Raw genomic sequence first — 21281 nt, 5'->3', positions numbered from 1 at the left:
CAAAACTCCATTCAAACATCTGTTAAATTTGGATTTGAACATTGAATTTCAAAAGCATTATTATTATTGTTATTGTTGTTATTATTATTATTATTAGTAGTAGTAGTAGTAGTAGTTTTAAAGCACAAACAACAGAAACATACGTATTCAACGCCTCTAATGCAAACTTCCAAGTGCCACCTTAGAAAGCAACTCTTTTCAGGCCTTCAAAGAGAGCCATGCTAGTGGCACCGTTAGTAATCTCTTCAGTAGGAAAACTAGCCACAGCGACAGTGGACTCTTGGAATCCAATACTATCATATATACTGCTCATAACCAAATATGGATACGCAGATGATGAGATCTGTCCCACTAAGCACTGTCACCATAGTGCACAGGATGAATAAAAAATGGGTGTGGATACACAGAAGTAGCTGTGTACCATTCTGCAGGACTTTCCATTCAGCCTTGACCTGGATGACAATTTCACAAAGTGAAGGGAGGAAAGACTTTTCAGTAGATCCCATTTTCTGTTTATTTTGCAAATATGTGTCACTGTGCCAGCAGTACAACAGTGGGGGGAGACACATGTAATACATTTAAAATGCATTGTTGTTTCACTAAGACGAAAAATATATTCAACATTTTATATAGTTCAAGGACATAGACACTGCATATTGAGGAGTAACACTGAATGTAAACACTGAGTTATGTATAACACACACTGTGCTCCTGCAAACTGTCACTAAATTGCTGCTTTATCTATTCAGAGCAAATGGGCAGCGTCCATGTGTCACAAAAGTTAACTAAGAACTTGGCATAAGGTCACTGGCAGGCTAAAGCAGCTGGGTGAAGATAAGGATGTTTACTATTTTACTGCTTTGAGAAACAGAACAAATCTTAATATTAAGAAAAAAATAAGAGTTTTGAAACTAACTATTGGCATGGGCAGGAGTTTTTCATGTAACAAGGTGTTGTTTGTTGGAAACAGCGTGGCAAATAGCAGACTTTCCCTACTTTCTTGCTCCAAGCTCTGTGATTGGACAACCTCGACGACTTCGGTTCACTTCCAGAGCTGTCACGGTCTCGCTGGCAGACCGTGGGGATGTGGGGAAAGGAGGACCCAAAATGCAGGACTCTACAGTGCAACAGTGTTTATTTACAGTGGTGACAATCCGAACAACAATAAATCCCCCCGTGCGATCCCAACTCCCGTTCCGTGTCTTCTCCTTTATCCCGTGCTCCGTGCTCTGTCTCCGTTCCCTGTGTACTCTCCGTGTGCTGCCTCCTGGTCGCCACAATTCCTCCTGAGGAAACACGCATACCAAAGGCAGCCGTGAGTACAAAACCTAACAGTAGACTTGCACTAACCTTGCACAATACACTTAAGACTGACGGGAAGTCACTCAACGATCCAGCGTCGAGGAGCTCTCAGCCACACTGTTTTGAAGCTCCTCTGACGAGGCTTGATCGGCGCCAGGTGTGTGTGGATTCCTGGGTGGGACCGGTCAGCTGGCAGGGCCACACCCACCAGGCCTAAAAGTGCCTGCCACGACCGCACCCTCACATACACAAGCACACACCCCTAAACACCTGACAGTACACCAACACGGAAAAACAGGACAGCAGACACAACCATAATAACAACAACCACAATAATGATAATAATAATAATAATAATAATAATAACTACAATAGTAGTCCACACTGCTCACGGACCCCGAATCCCTGGAACTGGGTCCGTGACAGTACCCCCCCTCTAAGGGTCGGCACCCGACGACCCAAAAACAAAAACAAAACAAAAACCACAGTACAACCAACCCCGGGCGGGCGGCGGGGGGTCCCGGACGGAGGGCCCCAAAACCCCAGTTCAAATGTCCAACCACTGCCATGGTGGGAACAACAGTTCTTGCGGCCGACCCAGTGGACCGCAAGCAGGCAAAACTCGCTACGGGTCAGGCAGTGGTGGGAAAACAGTTCGGGCGGCCTACCTCCAACCCCATGATGGTAGCGGAACGGTTCTGGTGGCCTGCCACGGGTCCGATGGCAACGTCGCTGCTCCGGTGAGCAACAGCGAGGCGTGGCACATGGTCTATGACGCGCCGGTCGCTGACGTGGACGCACTGGACGTGGATGGCGTGGAGGCCGCGCTAGACGTGGAGGTCCCTCCGGTTCGCTGACCTCCGGCTGAGCGGGTCCCTCCGCGGCTGGCAGCGAGAGCCCCTCCGCGGCTGGCAGCGCCGGTTGTTCCTTCCGCTCGCCGAGCTCCTCTGCTGGTGGCTCGCCGAGCTCCTCCGGCTCGCCGAGCTCCTCCGGCTCGCTGAGCTCCACAGCTGGCGACGCGGGCTCCTCCCGCTCGCTGAGCTCCCGCTCGGGCATGCTGAGCGCCTCCGGCTCGCTGAGCTCCACAGCTGGCGACGCGGGCTCCTCCCGCTCGCTGAGCCGCTCCTCCGGCTGCGACGCGGGTATAGATGGTCGTTGATCCGGAGGTGAAGATGGCGATGCGGAAGCTGCAGGTGGCGAAGATGACGGTCGAGCGGGTGATGTGGATGGTGAAGTCGAGAGTTCTGCGGTCGCTGCAGTCTGATGGGACGCTGGTGGAGAAGTAGCTGCAAAGGGCGGAGGTGATAATGGTGCGGCAGCTACTCGTGGTAGACTGGACAGCGATGTAGAAACAACAGGCGGGTGACATAATGGCAGGGTAGTTCCAGCAGGCATATCAGCCTCCAACTGAGGATGAAGACGAGAGGCTGACTGGACTGGCTGTGCTACGGCTACAGGCTGGGCAGCTGGCTGTGCTACGGCTACAGGCTGGGCAGCTGGCTGTGCTACGGCTACAGGCTGGGCAGCTGGCTGTGCTACGGCTACAGGCTGGGCAGCTGGCTGTGCTACGAGGTTAGCTTTCACACAGTCCCGTGAATAAACAGATGAGGTGAATGAAGATGAATTGTCCATATGACTCACCACAGCCGGCTGTTGGAAAGTTTTAGAGTCTGACTGCGGTGAGGCACGCCGGCGGCGCAAGCGTCGCTTCTTTAACGATGCCGGGGCCAGCGTATCAGGCTGAGGTTCCACCAGCCGGCCGGACAGGAGAGCAGCTGTGTGATTTTGAGCTGCCGGTCCTTGGTCTGCTGACTCAGCAGGTGCCGCAGAGGTGAGTGGAGATGTGGTGAGGTGCAGAGGGCGTGTGAAACGTTTCCCCCGCAATGGAGGGTCCAACAAGCGAGCTGCAAGCGACGGCGGGGAGGCTATCAGCCTATGAAAAAAGAAATAGGCAGCAAGGGCTCCCAGGGAGGTTGCCATATCCTCCTCGCCCGGACAGCCCAAACCAAACAGCTCAAAACAGGAACTTTCCCTCAGCGTGGTTATAATCGAAATTAGTCTCTTAATGTCCAAAAAGCTCACAGATGAGGTGATTGATGACAGGAAGGCATCAAAAAATACGACCTGCATGTGTCTCTGATGTGGATCCGCCGCCTGGATAATGCTCCGACAGTATTTCCAGAGCTGGGCGAGCAATTCCTCCTGTGAGACGGTCCTTGAGTCCGCTGGGCCCATAATGGCTGGATCGTTCTGTCACGGTCTCGCTGGCAGACCGTGGGGATGTGGGGAAAGGAGGACCCAAAATGCAGGACTCTACAGTGCAACAGTGTTTATTTACAGTGGTGACAATCCGAACAACAATAAATCCCCCCGTGCGATCCCAACTCCCGTTCCGTGTCTTCTCCTTTATCCCGTGCTCCGTGCTCTGTCTCCGTTCCCTGTGTACTCTCCGTGTGCTGCCTCCTGGTCGCCACAATTCCTCCTGAGGAAACACGCATACCAAAGGCAGCCGTGAGTACAAAACCTAACAGTAGACTTGCACTAACCTTGCACAATACACTTAAGACTGACGGGAAGTCACTCAACGATCCAGCGTCGAGGAGCTCTCAGCCACACTGTTTTGAAGCTCCTCTGACGAGGCTTGATCGGCGCCAGGTGTGTGTGGATTCCTGGGTGGGACCGGTCAGCTGGCAGGGCCACACCCACCAGGCCTAAAAGTGCCTGCCACGACCGCACCCTCACATACACAAGCACACACCCCTAAACACCTGACAGTACACCAACACGGAAAAACAGGACAGCAGACACAACCATAATAACAACAACCACAATAATGATAATAATAATAATAATAATAATAATAATAATAATAATAATAATAATAATAATAACTACAATAGTAGTCCACACTGCTCACGGACCCCGAATCCCTGGAACTGGGTCCGTGACAAGAGCACCGTGATGAACTCATTGACCTTACACATTCTGAGAATTGCCTCGGATAATTATTTTTCTCTTAGAGTACCAGATATGACAAAGTACTTTTTGGTCGGTTCTTTATAACTTTTAAGTGATCTGGGTGGAAACTGATAAATGGACTAGCTTCAGCCATATCACTCTTACCTGAAAAATCTGCCTGATCAAAAATAAGAAGAAACGCTCTTGTTTAAAGATGGAAAACATATTTTAGGCATACAGTCAGTGAGAGCTTTCCAATTTTATAATGTTCTCGCATTGCATATTCAGTAAAGGCACTGTATATTTACTTTACTTTGCTTGTAATCTTAAAATGCTGTTAAAAAAGCTAGAGCTGTACTGTTATCTTACCTGTTAAATACTCCTCTTATCTCTCTTCATTTGCATGCTTAACTGTTTCAGTTACAGTACTTCACTTGGTTTTCTTATCATACTCTTTTGCATTTCACATCCACAGAAATGAAAATGATAATCACATTAGGTATGTCCAAGGGGCATGCTACACTTTGGGCAAGCCAACAGTGTAGTGACAAAAACTGCAATTCCTCTAGTGGCCACTTGAGGCTTGCTTCAAAAATTATTCAGTCCACAGACACTCTCATATTAACAGAAATAGCTTTGGCCTCAATGGACAGTTTCTACTTTCATTTAAAATGTACATGTTCATGCTGTTGGTGTCTTTTTCTTCTTCTTCTTCTTCTTTTTTTTTTTTTGCATTTTCAAATTAAATTAACAAGACAACTAATGTGGTTATTTGCCATACTGTCATACTACATGTCATACTACATGTCATACTACATTTCCGTTGAAATAATCTTCTTTGTTGGTCATTGTTGACTCCCAGAAAAAGACATCACTTTTAGTCTGATACATTTACTTTGTACAGTGTGTACTTTGAGTTGAAATGACAATTGCTTTCTCACTTGAAATGAATGACTACATAATCATATTGGTATGTCTGTTGATAATTTTGCTATGATGACCAATCAGTTCATACCGTGCAGTTATGCAAAGTCCTAATTGGAGATGACTAAAAACAATCCTAGATAGTTTAAAGAATAAGGGTGCGAGGTCTGCACAGGTTCAGAACTGTCTTTGATCATTTTTGGATTCACTCACGAGGAATTTTTGAATCATGCATGCACATGCACCAGATGGTAAGAGCAGGTGTTTGCATATTTTTTCATGTTATGAAAAAGATGAGTTTTGCAATACTGATAGGTATCCATTCGTTGAGTGATTTGTGTGCCAATTCTTCACACGTCAGTTTCCGTTGAAACACTCATGAAATGGAACTTAAAACGAGATTTTATGCAGGCGCAAGTTGTATTCAAAGTACCCTAGAGTCGGAAGACGGTGCAGCAGAGGAAAGAGGCATTGAATTCAAAGGCCTCTACAGTTTGTTTGACTATGCTGTCAATTTGGTCTTCCTCTTTTCTTGACTCTCTGACAGAGCAGTTGTTCAAAACAAGTGTACACTTTTTGAGGAGTCATTTCCTATGAAAGTGTGTACACTATATAATTATACTGCCGGCAAACATGGGTCATTTAAAGTCATTAAGTTGTAGGACAGAGTTTTTTTCCATTTGTGCCTCATTGAAATAGCATGCAAAATAGCACGTTCATTGGTTTTCACTTAAATATATTCATTTACTAGTTTGAAAGAAAGAAAGAAAGAAAGAAAGAAAGAAAGAAAGAAAGAAAGAAAGAAAGAAAGAAAGAAAGAAAGAAAGAAAGAAACTAAATTTTTGGGTTTCAAATAGATTATATGGACAAACACGATATGTATATACAAGACATTTAATACAAGATATGGCCTCCTCTGGACACAATGCAAAAAGTCACATATCTGTCCAGTGACAGCATGGGTGTCCAGATCTATTGTTTAGGCAAATCCTGAATGAGTGTAGCCTGCAGCAGTGGTCACTGGCTGTGGCTGCCTCTGAAAATGCCAACCCAGCCTTCCCCAGGCATCTTCGACAGAACACTAAATCCTGGGGCTATCAGGGTTACATGTTGGAAAAGGAAGATTGCATGTGGATATGCTCCTCATCCACCTCATCGCGATACCTTTGTCACATCTATTGTCACAATAGATTTGTCACATCTGACTATTCTTGATTTCTATCAAGAACAGTCAGATCAGAGATGGTGCTCTGATGTTGACAACGAAGGCTGCAGCATCTTGGCCATGCATGCCAACATCCAGCATATCAGCAGCTCATCCTCAGTCAGCTTTAATCGGTCATGTCACAGTGGCGCTTTGACAACTCTGTGAATACATTGCTCTTCTATGTTTTGAGACCTTTGGCTTGATAATGCATCTGAGGTGTACAAGTGAGTTCATTTGTGCCAGGTAAACAAATTACCAGTCCTGCCTTTGACTAAAACCAATCAAGTGGAACTAAAAAATACTTGCAGGATGTTTGGATTTTCAAGGAGACTAAAATGGTGTATAGAGAAATGAATTTAAAACTAAGGTTGAAAACATTTTTGTAAAAAAAAGAATATCATAAGAAAATGATATTTTCTGATATAAGATATCATTTTGAAGAACCAATATGACATTCCCATGAGTCAAAAGACAATGAAGACAACATGCACCCAAAGCACAGAGAATACCAGGGAGACATGAATTATATCAGTTATAATGCTTTGTTCATGTTACTCTGTCTTTTTTGTAATCACCAAGGACAGATTTGTTTGGGTTAGCTTAAAAACACAGAGAGACGTACGCGCATGCAAATACAAACACACCCATGCTGCCATTTACACATTGAGGAAAACTTCTTCAATGGAAAGATTATATAAACACACACAGTGGCAAATGAATCAGACAAATAACTCACTATGACTTATGAAAATTGTTCAGATGCACCAAACAATTAGCTTACACTGCCAAATGACTTCAAATGAAGTAATCTGGTATGGATAATAAAATAGCCTTCACCAGATTGAGTGTTATGGTGTGATGCAGATGCAGATTTTTCCATTTTTTGTTTTGAATTTTCACAAGGATAAAATTAAAAGCCACCTGATAAATGTTGCAACTGTAAGAGATGTACCATGTGATGTTTTTATTGGTAAGGGTAAATTAAAAAAAAAAAAAAAAGTAAAGAAGTACAGACCCACCCAGAGTTGAGCTGGGTCGGACCTGAGAGCAGACCAAAACAATGTCCCAGAACCAGTCAACATCACAAAGCGGACATCCAACAGCAAGTCTCAGGCAGAAAGAGTAACACAATCGGCACCTCCTGGAAGAATACACTTATGACTTCATGAATGCCAGGCACCACAAATAAGTGATTGCAGGTAACAGCAGGTACTCACCAGGACTGGATAACACAGGTCAGAACAAATGGGGTCATGAAAGAAGCAAAGATATAGTATTTTTGAACTGCAGGCCAGTTACTTACCTCTCTGCAATATTGAAGCTTCTCTCAGGCATCAGGAGCTGAGTAGGCTCATAAGACTTCCAATGGCCTTCTGAGCTGCCAGATATCAAAGCACCAGCTACTGGTTGATACAGTACACCAGGAGTGTATGACCAGACTGGCTAAACAACTAGACATAGTGCTAGCTGACAACAGGCAGAACACTGCCAAGACCACTGTAATTGGTGCTACAATCCCAGCAGACAAGAGTGTCAGACAGAAGAAGCATGAGAAAACAAAGTAGTACCAGGGGCCGAAGAAACAATTGGAAGTTGTGGAAGATGTCGAAGTTGACATCCAGAGTGGTTTCAATGGTAATAGGAAGCTCAGGAGCTGTAAACCCAAACTGAAGGAGTGGGTCTAGCAGATTATTTTAATGATAATAATATAATAATATTTCATAAAATATACAGTGACTCTGAGGTCTTTTCAGGAAATAACTTGATTGTGCGTGACTGTCCAATGTGCAGTATAGACTTCTTCTTTTTTGTAACCTAAATACAAATAACGTTTCTGTGTTAAGAAAGACACTGTGTGTCATATATATGTGTGCATACATATGTGTAAGGAGTTAGAAACAATGATTTTAATTTATTCTCTTTGGTTTCTTTCAGATGCCAGAACAGTCTGCTAAGAAAGAAAAAAAAAATCCCAGGGCACATTGCAGACTCTAACACCATAAAGGGTGTTACTGTGTTTGCACAGCCACTGTTAGTGCAGCTCGAGGTCATGTGACAGGAAAAGTGACAAAGATCTAGATGGTAGACTTCCTGAAAAGGGCAAAGAGAAAATAAAGGCAAAGCTGTGTTCAGTAGTAAATTTAATCAGACTTTCTCCCTTAGTCGTTTATTACTCTTGATATCATTTAATCTCTCTATATATACATTTATATCTATTTATTTATATTTCTGTTTCTTGCTTATAAAATAGAGTCATGGTACCAGGCGTTTTATTCTTTTCAAACTGAATATCTCGTCACTTTTAATTTCCACATGAAATCATACAATCAATGTTTTGACAATAATAAGAAACTAAGCTCAAAGAGATCAGCAGAATGTTAGAAAGAATAAGAATAAAATGCATGCTATTTGTTCACAGAGGACCAGAAGAGGCAGATTTTAAGACTGACTGTGTGCTTTAACTCTCACTGAAACTGCATTTCAAAACAATTTTAATGCTGCACTGTCATGTGTTTCCTGTTAAAATAAAATCTTAAGCCCAAATGGCTCCAGGACGCTCATCCTGTTCTTCATTGCACAAAGCAGCACATATCAGTCCAGAATACCTCCCCCGTGGTATTGAGACTTTGCTAGGAGACAAAGCAAACCTTCTGGCAATGGCATTTATTGATATGCCATCCTCAAGAAGTTGAATTACCTGTGCAGGCATTGCTTCATGTTATCATTAATAACATCCATCCATCCATCCATCCATCCATCCACTTCCGCTTATCCTTTTCAGGGTCGCGGGGGGCACTGGAGCCTATCCCAGTTGTCATAGGGCGAGAGGCGGGGTACACCCTGGACAGGTCGCCAGTCTGTCGCAGGGCCAACACACAGGGACGGACAACCATTCGCACTCACATTCACTCGCACATTCACACCTAGTGGCAATTTGGATTATCCAATTAACCTATCCCCACAAGCTGCATGTCTTTGGACGGTGGGAGGAAGCCGGAGTACCCGGAGTGAACCCACGCAAACACGGGGAGAACATGCAAACTCCACACAGAAAGACCCCGGCCTGATGGTAGAATTGAACTCAGGACCTTCTTGCTGTGCGGCAACAGTGCTAACCACCGTGCCACCGTGCTGCCCCCAGTTCCACACATTTCCACCCAAAATAAATAGATGCTGGTGCACATTAATAACAATGACACTAAATTTAAATTACAAAAAAAAGAAAAAGAAAAATAGTCAGAAAAAAATGTCATTGGCCTCCACCTGTAAAACCATTCCTGCTTTAGGGGCCATCTAATTGTAACCCCTCTAGTGCACTTGTTGTTAGTTAAATTAACACCAAATCAGCTGAAACTGATTAACAATAGTCTCTGGTACTTAACAGACAGGATCATTATCCCAGAAGCTTAATTTATTTAATGTTATTAAAAACATTAGTCGCTAAAAATCATTCCTTTAATTTTGTGAGCAGTGTAATTTAATCACTGCAATACTTAAGAGAATGTAATGCTACTTAGTGCTACACGCTACCTGAGATTTGTGCTTAAACTTAGATTTCATGCCTATAGTAATTATGCTAGCATGCTAACACAGCAGCAGCTCTATCTAAAAAGTGATTGTGCTAGCATCTGAACCACAGTGGTGGTTGTATTGTGAAAAATATTCTTTTACCATGGTACCAGGTTTTACCTTCAATTTTGGTCTGGCTTTTATGTTTATTTATTTCAATAAAATGTACTGAATCCAGGGTACCCTACATGTAGCTCAACCATTTCTACTATAAAACATAACCATAGTGTGAATGTGTGTGTGAATGGGTGAATGACTGAATGTAGTGTAAAGCGCTTTGGGGTCCTTAGGGACTAAGTAAAGTGCTATACAAATACTGGCCATTTACCATTTACCATAGCTTGTGAGTGAGAAAAATTATACCAGTGCAGAAGTGTTTGCATTCTATCTGAAGGCTACCAGATAGAAATAGCTGTAGTTTCAGTCCTGTAGAAGTCCACCAGAAAATGTCTTTCTGTCTTGACCAGTACCTCTACTTTCCTGATGACTTTATTGCCTCAATCATTCATTTTAGGTTTCACTGAATAAAAAAAATTTAAAAAGAATTTTCAGCACATTCAGGTTTTTGAAACCAAGATGGTGATGCTGAAAACCCAATTGTCGAGCCTTCAGCACAGGCCTTAAGACACCAAAATATGATATCATGATAAATATGTCCACCTTTTATGATGTCTATGGACATAACATGGCCATAACGTTTGCTTTTTAAAAATTATGATTAGCTGATGGATTGTTCGTCAACCAGTCTCATTGGTCCCAATGATGAGTATCAAGAATAAGGAGAAGCATCTATGTTGGAAAACTAAGGTTTACTAGAGAGAGTAGCAGATCTGAAATCACTGGTTTATAACATTATGTGAGTTCATGGTTTAAGTAGGTGCTGTATTTCAAAGGGAACACAAAATGTACAAAGACATAGGTCTGAGAATATAAAAGGAAGGAAGGCAGTTGACACAGTTCATCATCTGACTCCTCCACTTCATCAGCGTTAGCATCTCTATTCACCCCACTTGTTGGGTTGAAAGCCTGCTATGTGATGGAGGCATGCTAGGTTTTAATCCCTTATTAGTAAGTAGGCAGTCAGTCAGGCCAGGAGTCCAGAGATTAGTGCCTGTCATCTGACTATCCCGTTGGCCAGCGAGAGGGATTAAACCAAAATAAATGCACCACTTCCCAGTAAACACTAGCATTATGTATAAGGCAGGCAGTTAGTTTCTGTGAAGAACAAATGTTTCTCAATTACAAAAGTCCCCCTTTCCCTGTCCCTACATTTTAGCAGACCTCGTCAAATATTCAGCCTACTTCTCTGTTCACAGTCATGCATTCAGTCAGTGAGCCATGAACAGCTAGGCAACCACCGCTGGCGTCAGGATTGTTTTAAAGGAACAAAGCATTTTTATTAGTTATTGATTTATTTCATATTTTAACTTAACACATTTTTTATGCTTTGTATCATTTTTGCTATTTCTTTAAAGAAAATTTGATTTTTTATTGCGATCTTGAACATTGCAAGCAGCTCTTGGCCTTGAATTCTTACATTTCTTTAATAAAATGTACAAATCCAGATCTAAATATATGCATTTAGTTCTTTTCAACTTGTTAAAGATTTTGTGAAGTCAGCAGAACCTGAAAAACATTTCAAGTAAATGAGATACCTTGCATTTTATCAAAACGTACTTAATGTGTAGGCAGCATTTTGATAGTGTAACTGGTTGATATTTGTTCACAGTGTTTATATAAAACTGCATGTAATGATTACTTTAATTATGGATTTATGCCAGTGTTTTCATTCATGCATGAATCTGCTGATTCATGAAAAATGCCTTGCAGTTTGATGCATGGAGGAAAAACCACACAATGTAGTAAAACAGAAATACAGAAAACTTCAGTTCTTTTTAAGTGCCTTTATCTCAATAAAATTACAGAGGACCGTATTTTGAAAATGTTCCATAATTTGCAGAGATGTTTTTTTTTTTTTTTTAACTGATTGGTTAACCTCAACCTGTCTCAACTCTGCTTCTCTAAGATGATCTTTTTATATCATGTTACTGATATTTTACAGATGATCTGCTAATAATTGTTTTTTTCTGGTTATTGCCATTTACTTCACCAGCCTTTTGTTGCCCCCATCCCAACTTTTGTTTTAGATATGCTGGTACCATCAAATTGAAAATTAGAAAAAAAAATATCATGTAGAAGCTAAGGCTACATTTAGCTAACTTTTTCAACTCAGTGATGGCACCGTAGGAAACTAAACTGAATGTGTGGAAAAAAGTGCAGCTGGTAAAGAGAGATAGTGTTAAGACTGATCAAACAACACAGGAGCAGGATGTGCTGCTGTAATATCGCTGCTACACTGTGCTAAATGATATGCCTTCACTTCTACAGAAGAGCTAAGTTTGCTGCTGATGTGCCCTTGGACATCTTGTGTGGCTAAATAATATTTATGTTCTATACAAAGAGTATAAGTTATGATTAAAATCTTATCTGCAATGTAAAGACAAAGCATGGCGTCTTCAATCATTGTCATTCTTCTGTCACTTGTTATTATATATGCAAACAACTCAATTTGGCATATAAAAGTCTTTTATTGCCCTCAAATAAAGAGACTTTTGTCAATTCAGTAGGCAAGACGCAGGAACTGAGATGCTATATTATGATTTTCTCAGCACAAAATGAAAATCACAAAAGGACAGAGAAGGCATTACTGTTCAGATCTAGCTGACATGCTTATGATTGTTGCCATGCAACTTTTGATAATGTTGCCATGGAAATAATAACTGCTGCACTGCATGAGACAGAAAGTCGATCTGTTACCATGGGAGAGGCTGTGTTTTGCAGAGCACTCTTGGAGAGAGTTGTGTTAGCCAGAGTCTATTAGCCATGCATGCAAAACATTCCCCATTTTCTTGATTTGCACTGAGGGCAGGTGTGTGTCATGTTGTTTTCATGCAGTATGATTAAATTATATACACACATAGTGGCACAGATAATTCGAGAAAGAAACATGCCTACAAAAATGAGATCTCTGGGGAAGAAAAGTTCTTTAGATGAAGAAACTTGGGAAATGATAAATGTTTAACTAATGCAGATTCTTTTTTTTTGTATGTGCAGTCAATACTCTGACAATGATACAAGGAAGGATGATTTTTGAAATTTGGAACCAATTTCATTTTTTCCTGTTTATGCTCATAAAACCAGAAAGAGAGTGGCAATTAGTTTATTTGGTTGTTCAATGAAAGCGTTAAGAGTGAGAGAGAGAAAATTGCATTCACATTTGCAGTTTTGTCTTGCTATACAATATTTGTAATTTTTTTTTTTTTTAAAGTACAGTACATTTTTGGAAACATTTGTCAGTGTTTTCTTGTTTGTTTGGTTGGTTTTTTTGTACTACTTGAACACTAAAGTGGGCCTCCAATGAGATGACAGTGCCAGCAGTGAACCACAGCTCATTTAAATCTGAGACCCCTGGTTTAGACACAGTATTCAATACTTTGATTACATTTTTGCTCCTATTTGTGGAAACACAAATTGGTCCCATGTGATAGGCTAGACTGCTTAAAACTGCTCCCTTTAGGGGTCACCATCTCACCCAATCCCTAGCATCCTCCTTTGTCTTACCAACCCTATGTATGTTTTTCTTGACTACATGCATGAATTGTTCTTATTTTCCATCTTCCTGGGAAATCCATATTGAATTCCATATTAGATATATCCACTATCCCTCTGTGCATGACCAAACCATCTCTACCTTGCCTCTCTAACTTTGTTCTCAAACCACTGAACTTGAGCTATCCATTGATACTCATTTCTAATCTTGTCCATTCTACTCACTCTCAGTGAAAATCTCTACCTCTAGCTCTACCTACTGTTTTTTGTCTTCTCTTTCACTTGTGATGATATCCTTTTGTCAAAACTCACTCTTGACACTCATCTCCAGGCAAATAAAGAGAGAAATTCAGGGCACAGCACCCAAAATGGTTCCAGGCCTGAATAGGAAAGCTGAGGAGGTGAAGTTACTGGATGAGAGGCTGCAGGTTTGATTATCGAGGCTGTCCCTTTCTTTGAATTCTGTCATAAACTTTGTTTTCTATTCTTCTTCATCAACACTCTCAAAGCAAACATATGCAGTACTCTTTTTCAGCATTAACTATATCACCTTTCTCCTAAACTTAGCTACAAAAACGTTTTCCCATATTTTCATGGTATTGATTATCAGTTTTGTTCCTCAGTAGTTAATACAGCTCTGCACATCACCTTCACTCTTAAAACCCATTATCTTTCTCCATTCTTTAGAAATCCTGTTATACATGAAAAACGTACTATAAGCCTTTGCTTTTTCCTTTGCCTCCTCTCTCTTTGCTGTACACCGAGCCTCCCTTGTCTAATTAAACTTGTCTAATTTCTAAATTTCTATAATTATCTCACTTTTTAACTTTTCTTTAACTTCTTTAACTTAACACATGAGATAGGCTAGACTGAAACTGGTTAAATAAATGAGCATAACAGGCAATAAAAAACACAACTTTAGTTCAAGTGTAAAAATCGGAACCATTTAAGACACTGGCCCTTACTGGTGCCTGCTGCAGCTCCATGACCATCAAACCGCATCTGAGACTGAAGGGCTTCAAAAACAAAAAATGTCTTCAAAGGCCTCATCTCCGTGAACACCACAGAACTGACCGTTTGGACTTTGCAAGAGAGCACCAAACATGGGACATTAAAAGGTTAAAGAAAGTTTTATTCTCTGCTGAGAAAGAAATTTACCCTGATGGTCCCGATGGTTTCCAACGTTACTGGCATGACAAGCAGATCCCACCTGAGATGTTTTCCACACGCCACAGTGGAGAGGGCGCCATAATGTTCTGGGGTGTTTTTTCCTTCAGTGGAACAATGGAGCTTCAGGAGGTGCAGGGGCATCAAACGCCCGCTGGCTATGTCCAGATGTTGCAGAGCGCATCCCTCATGACTTAGGGCCCTCGTCTGTGTGGTAATGACTGGTTTTTTCAACAGGACAACGCTACAGTACACAAGGGACTTCTTCCAGGAGAATACCATCACTCTTTTGGACCATCCTGCATGTTCCTCTGATCTAAATCCAATTGAGAACCTTTGGGGATGGATGGCAAGGGAAGTTTACAAAAATGGACAACTGTTCCAGACAGTAGATGCCCTTCGTGCAGCCGTCTTCACTACTTGGAGAAATGTTCCCACTCACCTTATGGAAACACTTGCATCAAGCATGTCGCAACGAATTTAATGCAAAATAGGATTGTTTGCCATTTAAACCTTTGATTGGGACTGTAGGACCTAAAGGAGTAAACCCCCACCCAACAAATAAACAAACCTTACAATAACTTGGTCAGTTCTTTTTTTTTATTTTTTATCTTATCTTGTTATATAAGTTCAGGGTTAAAAAATGTTTGGGCTTTACTGGCTTTATAGAATTTTATAGTTTTTGAAACTGCTTTCCTTGCTTTCATTACTTTTGTGTAGTTTTATTTTACAGTTTTGTATATATAGTTTTATATATATATTTTATGGAGTTTTATGGAGTTGTGTTTTGTAACTGTTTTTTTCAAGACCAGCAGTACTTGCTATGCTAAGCAAATTTCCTTCTGACATGAACTTTATAGGCTACTTATTGCAGTCAGACTTGAGTGTGGCACTGGTTATATTACTGTAAAATAAGAGTTTTTCACAATAATATGCATTTTTATGCAACATATCCACAACTAAAAGAAAAAGTTTCTACAGCTCTCTACTTATTGTTTAACAAATAACTTCATTATTGTTGTTTGGTTGGTAGCGGGTTTAGCCAACAGGTCAATCAGCATCTCCTTATAGAAGCATTATCCAGTTGGCTGGGCTCCACACATTAAATGTTCTAAGTCACTTATTTTTTTCTCCTTTGAAATAAATGACAAATCTCTTTTTCACTTGATTTCAGGGATAAACACATTCTCTCTCTAATCCAAGAACAGTTTACACTGGGCAGTCTCTTGAAAAACTCCCTCTTATTCAAACCTTTACCTCTCTCAGTTCAGCTCTCTCTCAAGCTTTGAAATTGGTCTCCCTGTGGATTTAATGTTTACGTTTTTGTCTTTGTTCATAATCTCCTTTTTTCCCCTCTAAATTTTCCTCCCCTCTTCACAACACTTAACCGTTTTTATGGATATAAACATTTTCTACATTGTTTACTTTTACCTCAACATACTCTCAGTTGCTCTTCCTTCTTTACCTCTCTTTCTCTCTTAGGGACCAGGGATGCATGCCCTTAGGAATGTGTTTATCTCTGATCTTGGCTCCAGCTGGTTTTGGGTCACTTTGCCTTACTGCTGTCATTCTGTTGCTGCTCAGGCTTGCCCCCTCTCACCTAAAATAAGACCAGGTTCAGACCAGGTTCATCTCCTTTTGACTTTGATTAGACTACTGCACTAACACCTGTCAGTTAAAAAAGTTCAACCTTTCTTAACATGTTTACTGTTTCAGTCTCATATATTAACCGATTTACCATAGTTCCTCTTACCATCTTACTAATCTTATTTTTCCAACTTTGTCTACTTCTCTTTTTTATTTACCCTGAATGATTTCTTGACATCCTTCAAAGTGTCTCATTGCTAATACCCCTTTGCTTCTTTTTATTCTTATCAAATGTAATTAACTTATCTTATTCTGGATTTTCTATCCCTTAAACCAACTTTATTTTCACGAGATCTTTTATATGTTCTTGAAAACATATTTTCTGGAGAACCTCATGGCAACACCAACACAAAGATGAAGAAAGATGAAGACATCTGCGGCCACTTGAGGTCACGGGACCAGCATCTTAAAACCTGTTCCATGATAAAGTTTATTTGGTTGATTTTATTATTATTATTATTATTATTATTATTATTATTATTATTATTATTATTATTATTATGATAAAAATAGAGCCCTCTCTGGATAGATTGGTGGGCATCTTGTTCTGGCTCTGTTGATGATGCGGTAAATGAGTTTCAAGACATAACTTTTGAATAATGATGACTTTCCTTTGGAGGGCATCTTTGATCACTTATAGATGTCAGCTTGAGGATCAGCTGCATTTTACTACATGAATCATTCTCATGTAGTAAAATGAGCACCGCAATGTCCCAGAAGTACATAAGATTGGGTCAAAAAATTACAATTTTTAAGTTGCTTTATTTTAATACAAACGCTTTTGAGCCTTTGTAACTCGGGACATCGGCTAGCCTCATGAGATTTTCAGTGTTAAAAACACATTGAAGCTCTCTTTACAAACAAAAGACTTACCAGATGAAAAAACTTCAGATAATAATACTGAGTGTGTGAGCATTGCAGGAAGAAGGAGTGGATCAAGCTGACTTCCTAAATGTGATTATGTTTGACCCAGATGTGGAAGATGAATAGAAAACCTCCCTAAAATCTAATAACAATATTAAAAAAGCATACTTGCAAAAGAAAATTTTGCTTTCAGAGTGTGTTGGTCAAACACAGATGCTCACAGTATCTTTTTAATTTCACTAAACTGATGTAAAACAACGTGACATTCATTCCTAGTATGCCTTTGCAGCACAGTAAACAATCAAAGTGCTAAATACATGACCAAATCAGGCTCAGTTTCAGAGCCTCTAATGATAATTCGTTTTCTTCACATAGCCCAGAAGACAAGTATAACAGAGAATTCGGGAAGAAAGTCCATTTAGCTTTTAGCAACCAATTTAGTTACATTTTTTCTGCTGATATATAGTCTTGTTTATCAGAGCTTTTATCAGTTGAAGATAGGTGTCTGCTGCTATTAGAAACAGGGTTCATGAATATTGATGAGGACTAATGAAGATGTAAAATGTGTGCAGCAAAAAACAGCAAAGCAGACAGCTTGTAAAACTTGCTTCTACATGCGATGCCTTCCGATTACCAAATGTTAATATAAGTTATGCCTGTAAAATTAATGAATGATACACATCCAAAGATGCCAAATACAAAAAACTGTGTGACATAATTTTGTTTGTTTACTTAACAAACTAAGACAGAGCAGAGAGGTAGAGATAAATCTGAGAAGAGAGTGAGAATATATGATGATATTAATGTACAGACACAAAGTAAACAGCATTAACATCATGAGAACAGGAAGGGTGCACACACATACACACTTGAGCACTTTATGAGCAGAATAAAACTGAGAGCACAGCACGCATCATCCTGTTTGTGCAGTATTGAACCAGAGAGAGGCTTCACATCCAGCCTGGTATTGATGTACAGTTAACTGGTAATGTCTAATGTTTTCCCTGTCAGTGTTCCTGGAAGCTGTCCTCCCTGTCTTACCGGATAGTTTATATCATTCTCAGTGCTATTTAGCAGATACCTTTATCCAGAAAGCATAGGTGCCTTTAGTTGTAATGAGAGGTGGGAAGTAACAAAGTACAAATACTTCATTACTGTACTTAAGTACAATATTCTGGTATATTCTGGTACTTACCCAACTATATTGGGTAGTTTTCCTGACAACTTTTTAATTTTACTCCCTACATTTTTAAACAAGTATCTATGCTTCCTACTCCTTACATTTTTAAAACAGGCTTGTTACTTTTCTTTAACACATGTGGGTCAAGTTATTATTTTGTCACTGCTGCCTCCAAACATCAAACCAATTTGAGTCTAAACAGTAACACATGAAAGGCAATCCTATTGATATATTAATCACCAGATGTTGCATAACAGAGATGCAGTTTTTTTTTTTCAGGGTTTGGGGGGGGGGGGGGTACCACAACAACGGGATGACTGGTTGTGGTTGTGGTATTTCGGCATCTAGCTAGCGCTACTGAAGATGAGCAAGCATAAAAGGAGTAGCAGTAAGTGGCAGGTAATTTCAAATGCAACATTTTGATGAGCTTAACAAAAATCAGGACTGGTACAAACTGTTTGTGTGTAGTTTGTCACACAGTGTGCTGCTAGCTAAAGGTCACTCAGAGATGGAGAAAGATAAGACAGAGGAGGACGATGAGAGGTTAGATTTAAAGGTAAGGACTGCTCAGTGGTGTTTGACAAAGTGCCGATTTAAAACTTTCATGTAAGTCCTCATTTTTTTAAAATCAGATATTGGGTCTGTACACGTGACATTGTGTTTTTCTAGTTGTGAAACATGTTTCCCAACTGAAAAATGCTACAACTAGACTGGATTAACTGTCTTATTTAAGCGGGTGAAAAACATTTACAGGTAAGTGCAGAAAAAAACAGGTTAATTTGCTGTACAGTGATGGATTTAAAGCAAACAACAGCGTGTTGGACTGGTGCACAGTGGCTGTGGTTTAACCGTCAGTGTTAGGTTACATCAACTGTAGTAGAAATTCATATGAATTTTGTTGATGATGCTTAGATCCACTGACTTTATGCAATCCAGAAAAAAGACGGTATAAACAGTATTGTCAGGGTCCTGGGTCTCCTGACCCAGCGTTTTAGTTCTTTGTGATTTTTTGTATTATTGTACTTGGTGTGAGTTTCTATGGTTTCTAGTTTCGATCCCTTGCCCTTCATGTTTCTCTATGTCCCCTCTGTTCTGTGTAAGTCTGTGTCTGCATGTTTGAGTTCCCCTCCGTGTCTATCGGTTCTTAGAGTCCTCTGCCTTATGGTTTATGTCTCTGTGTTTCCTAGTTGCTGTCTCCACTGTGTCAAGTTCGCGTCTCTGTGTGATCCTTCCTGTTTTACTTTGTAGGTCCGTGTCTTATGTGAATGTGTCCTGCTTTGCTTGTCTCATCAGTTCTAATTTCCCCCAGCTGTGCTCTCCTTCTGTGTCTCATTCTCCTCGTTACTTCCCAGTGTATTTAGTCCCTGTGTTTCTCTGAGTCAGTGTTGCGTTTCCAGTTCCAGTTCAGTGTTTTGTTTCCAGTTCAGTGTTTTCTGCTTCAGTGTTTTAGTCCACCAGCGTTTTTGTTTGTCTTTTGATGCCTTTAGTTAGTAAGAGGGTTTCCAGCAATAAAGCTGCGCTTTAAGTTGAACTTCTGTGTCTGAGTCCTGCATTTTGGATCCACCACTCCTGCTTGCCCGCCTGCCACACAGCCAACCATGACAAGTATACTGTCAAAGTACAGGATGGAAATCAGTCAGGACAACTCATGAAATATCTGCTTATATCTGGTTGAATTAAGTTGTGCACATCCACAAAGAGCAGCAGGTCAACTGATCACAGCTTGTACACTTAGAAAATCTACTGGAGCTCGCAATAGAAATTATTGACAGTTATTATTCTTTTCCCCACAATTAGCCTCCACCTGTTGAATCCCACTTTAACACCTTCCCTTTATATATTGTGGCAAGCTCAGACAAGGAGGAGACAGAGGTGTCGTTTGGTCTTGCTTCCCGCGAGTTAGCCAGGGAGCACAGCCGTTTATTAGCATTCAACAGAAAACACAGAACAATAGAACATAGCTGTCAAACCCCAAACAGCCCTGACCCGCTACATAGCCCCCACCTAAGGGGTCAGTCGTCCCCGACAACCCTCTTACCCAACACAAAGTCCCGCAAATGTCCAGGTGTCTTCTTTCGGCGCACAGGCCGATCTCGACCAGCAGGGGAAGAGTCACGCGGATCAGAACATGGGGTGCCACCAGCATCCCCTGCCCCTGCGAGTGCTGGAGCAAGCGGTCGGTACGGTGAGAGTCTGTCCTGGTGCAACACCACCATGCGCCCCGGGCCCGGCATGCAGATCCGGTACACCACTTCTGTTGGCCGCTCCATGACCGCTGCACAGCCTGGGGGACACTCCTCTCTTTCGAACCGGGCAGTACACCCAAACCTTGTCGCCAGGCACGAAAGCTCCCTCCTCAGCACCTGGTGTCCCAGGCTCTTTTCTGTCGTACTGGGTGTAGTCATTAGCCACCCGCAGCCGCTCCCTCCGCCTCCTGTAGCAGTCCATGGGCATCAACACGTGCCAGTTCCCTGACTCGGTGACAGGGAAAGGCCCTAGAACGTCCACTCCCACTCTCTCCATTGGGGCCCCCACCAGGTGCTGCTGCAGGGGTCAGTGGAGCATTGAGTGGGGCCCTTCCGTGCCGTGCAGGTGTCACAGCAGTGCACATGAAGTTCCACACCCCGTCGACAACCAGGCCAATAGAACCGTCCCCTGAGACGGCGGAGAGTTTTGACATTCCCATAGTGGCCGGCCACCACCGAGCCGTAGATATGCTCGAACACCTGCGACCGCAGCAACCGAGGCACCAACAGCTGCAGGAGATCCTTGCCCTGACCGGGGGCCCGCCATCTCCGGTATAGGAGGCCGTCGTGGGTCTCCAGAGTGTTGTACTGGGAGTGGTAGGCCTTC

At 41.5% G+C, this 21281-nt stretch overlaps 1 protein-coding gene across 1 annotated transcript; it reads right to left on the bottom strand.

Moving 5' to 3' along the window:
* Nucleotides 1-2071: 2071 nt before the first annotated feature.
* LOC147331033 (uncharacterized) lies at nucleotides 2072-4221 on the bottom strand. The gene is made up of 3 exons (XM_086294083.1): nucleotides 3874-4221; nucleotides 2136-3784; nucleotides 2072-2088 (listed from the first exon to the last, which is right to left on the bottom strand). Exons 2-3 carry the CDS (start codon nucleotides 3535-3537, stop codon nucleotides 2072-2074), a joined length of 1419 nt encoding a protein of 472 aa, XP_086150209.1. The 5' UTR covers nucleotides 3538-3784; nucleotides 3874-4221.
* Between the last annotated feature and the right edge of the window lie 17060 nt (nucleotides 4222-21281).

This window comes from Aulonocara sp. 'chitande type north' Nkhata Bay, linkage group LG5 (assembly GCF_057382095.1).
Source record: "Aulonocara sp. 'chitande type north' Nkhata Bay isolate Kocher_YH1m ecotype deep benthic linkage group LG5, A_spYH_male_GT1.1, whole genome shotgun sequence".
Taxonomy (NCBI): Eukaryota; Metazoa; Chordata; class Actinopteri; order Cichliformes; family Cichlidae; genus Aulonocara; species Aulonocara sp. 'chitande type north' Nkhata Bay.
Note: the sequence above shows the minus strand (reverse complement) of the source record. Positions and strands in the feature narration are given on the sequence as shown.

What these genes read in the sequence shown, in the direction of transcription:
- LOC147331033 (XM_086294083.1), bottom strand. Translation starts at nt 3,537, where the DNA reads ATGGGCCCAGCGGACTCAAGGACCGTCTCACAGGAGGAATTGCTCGCC.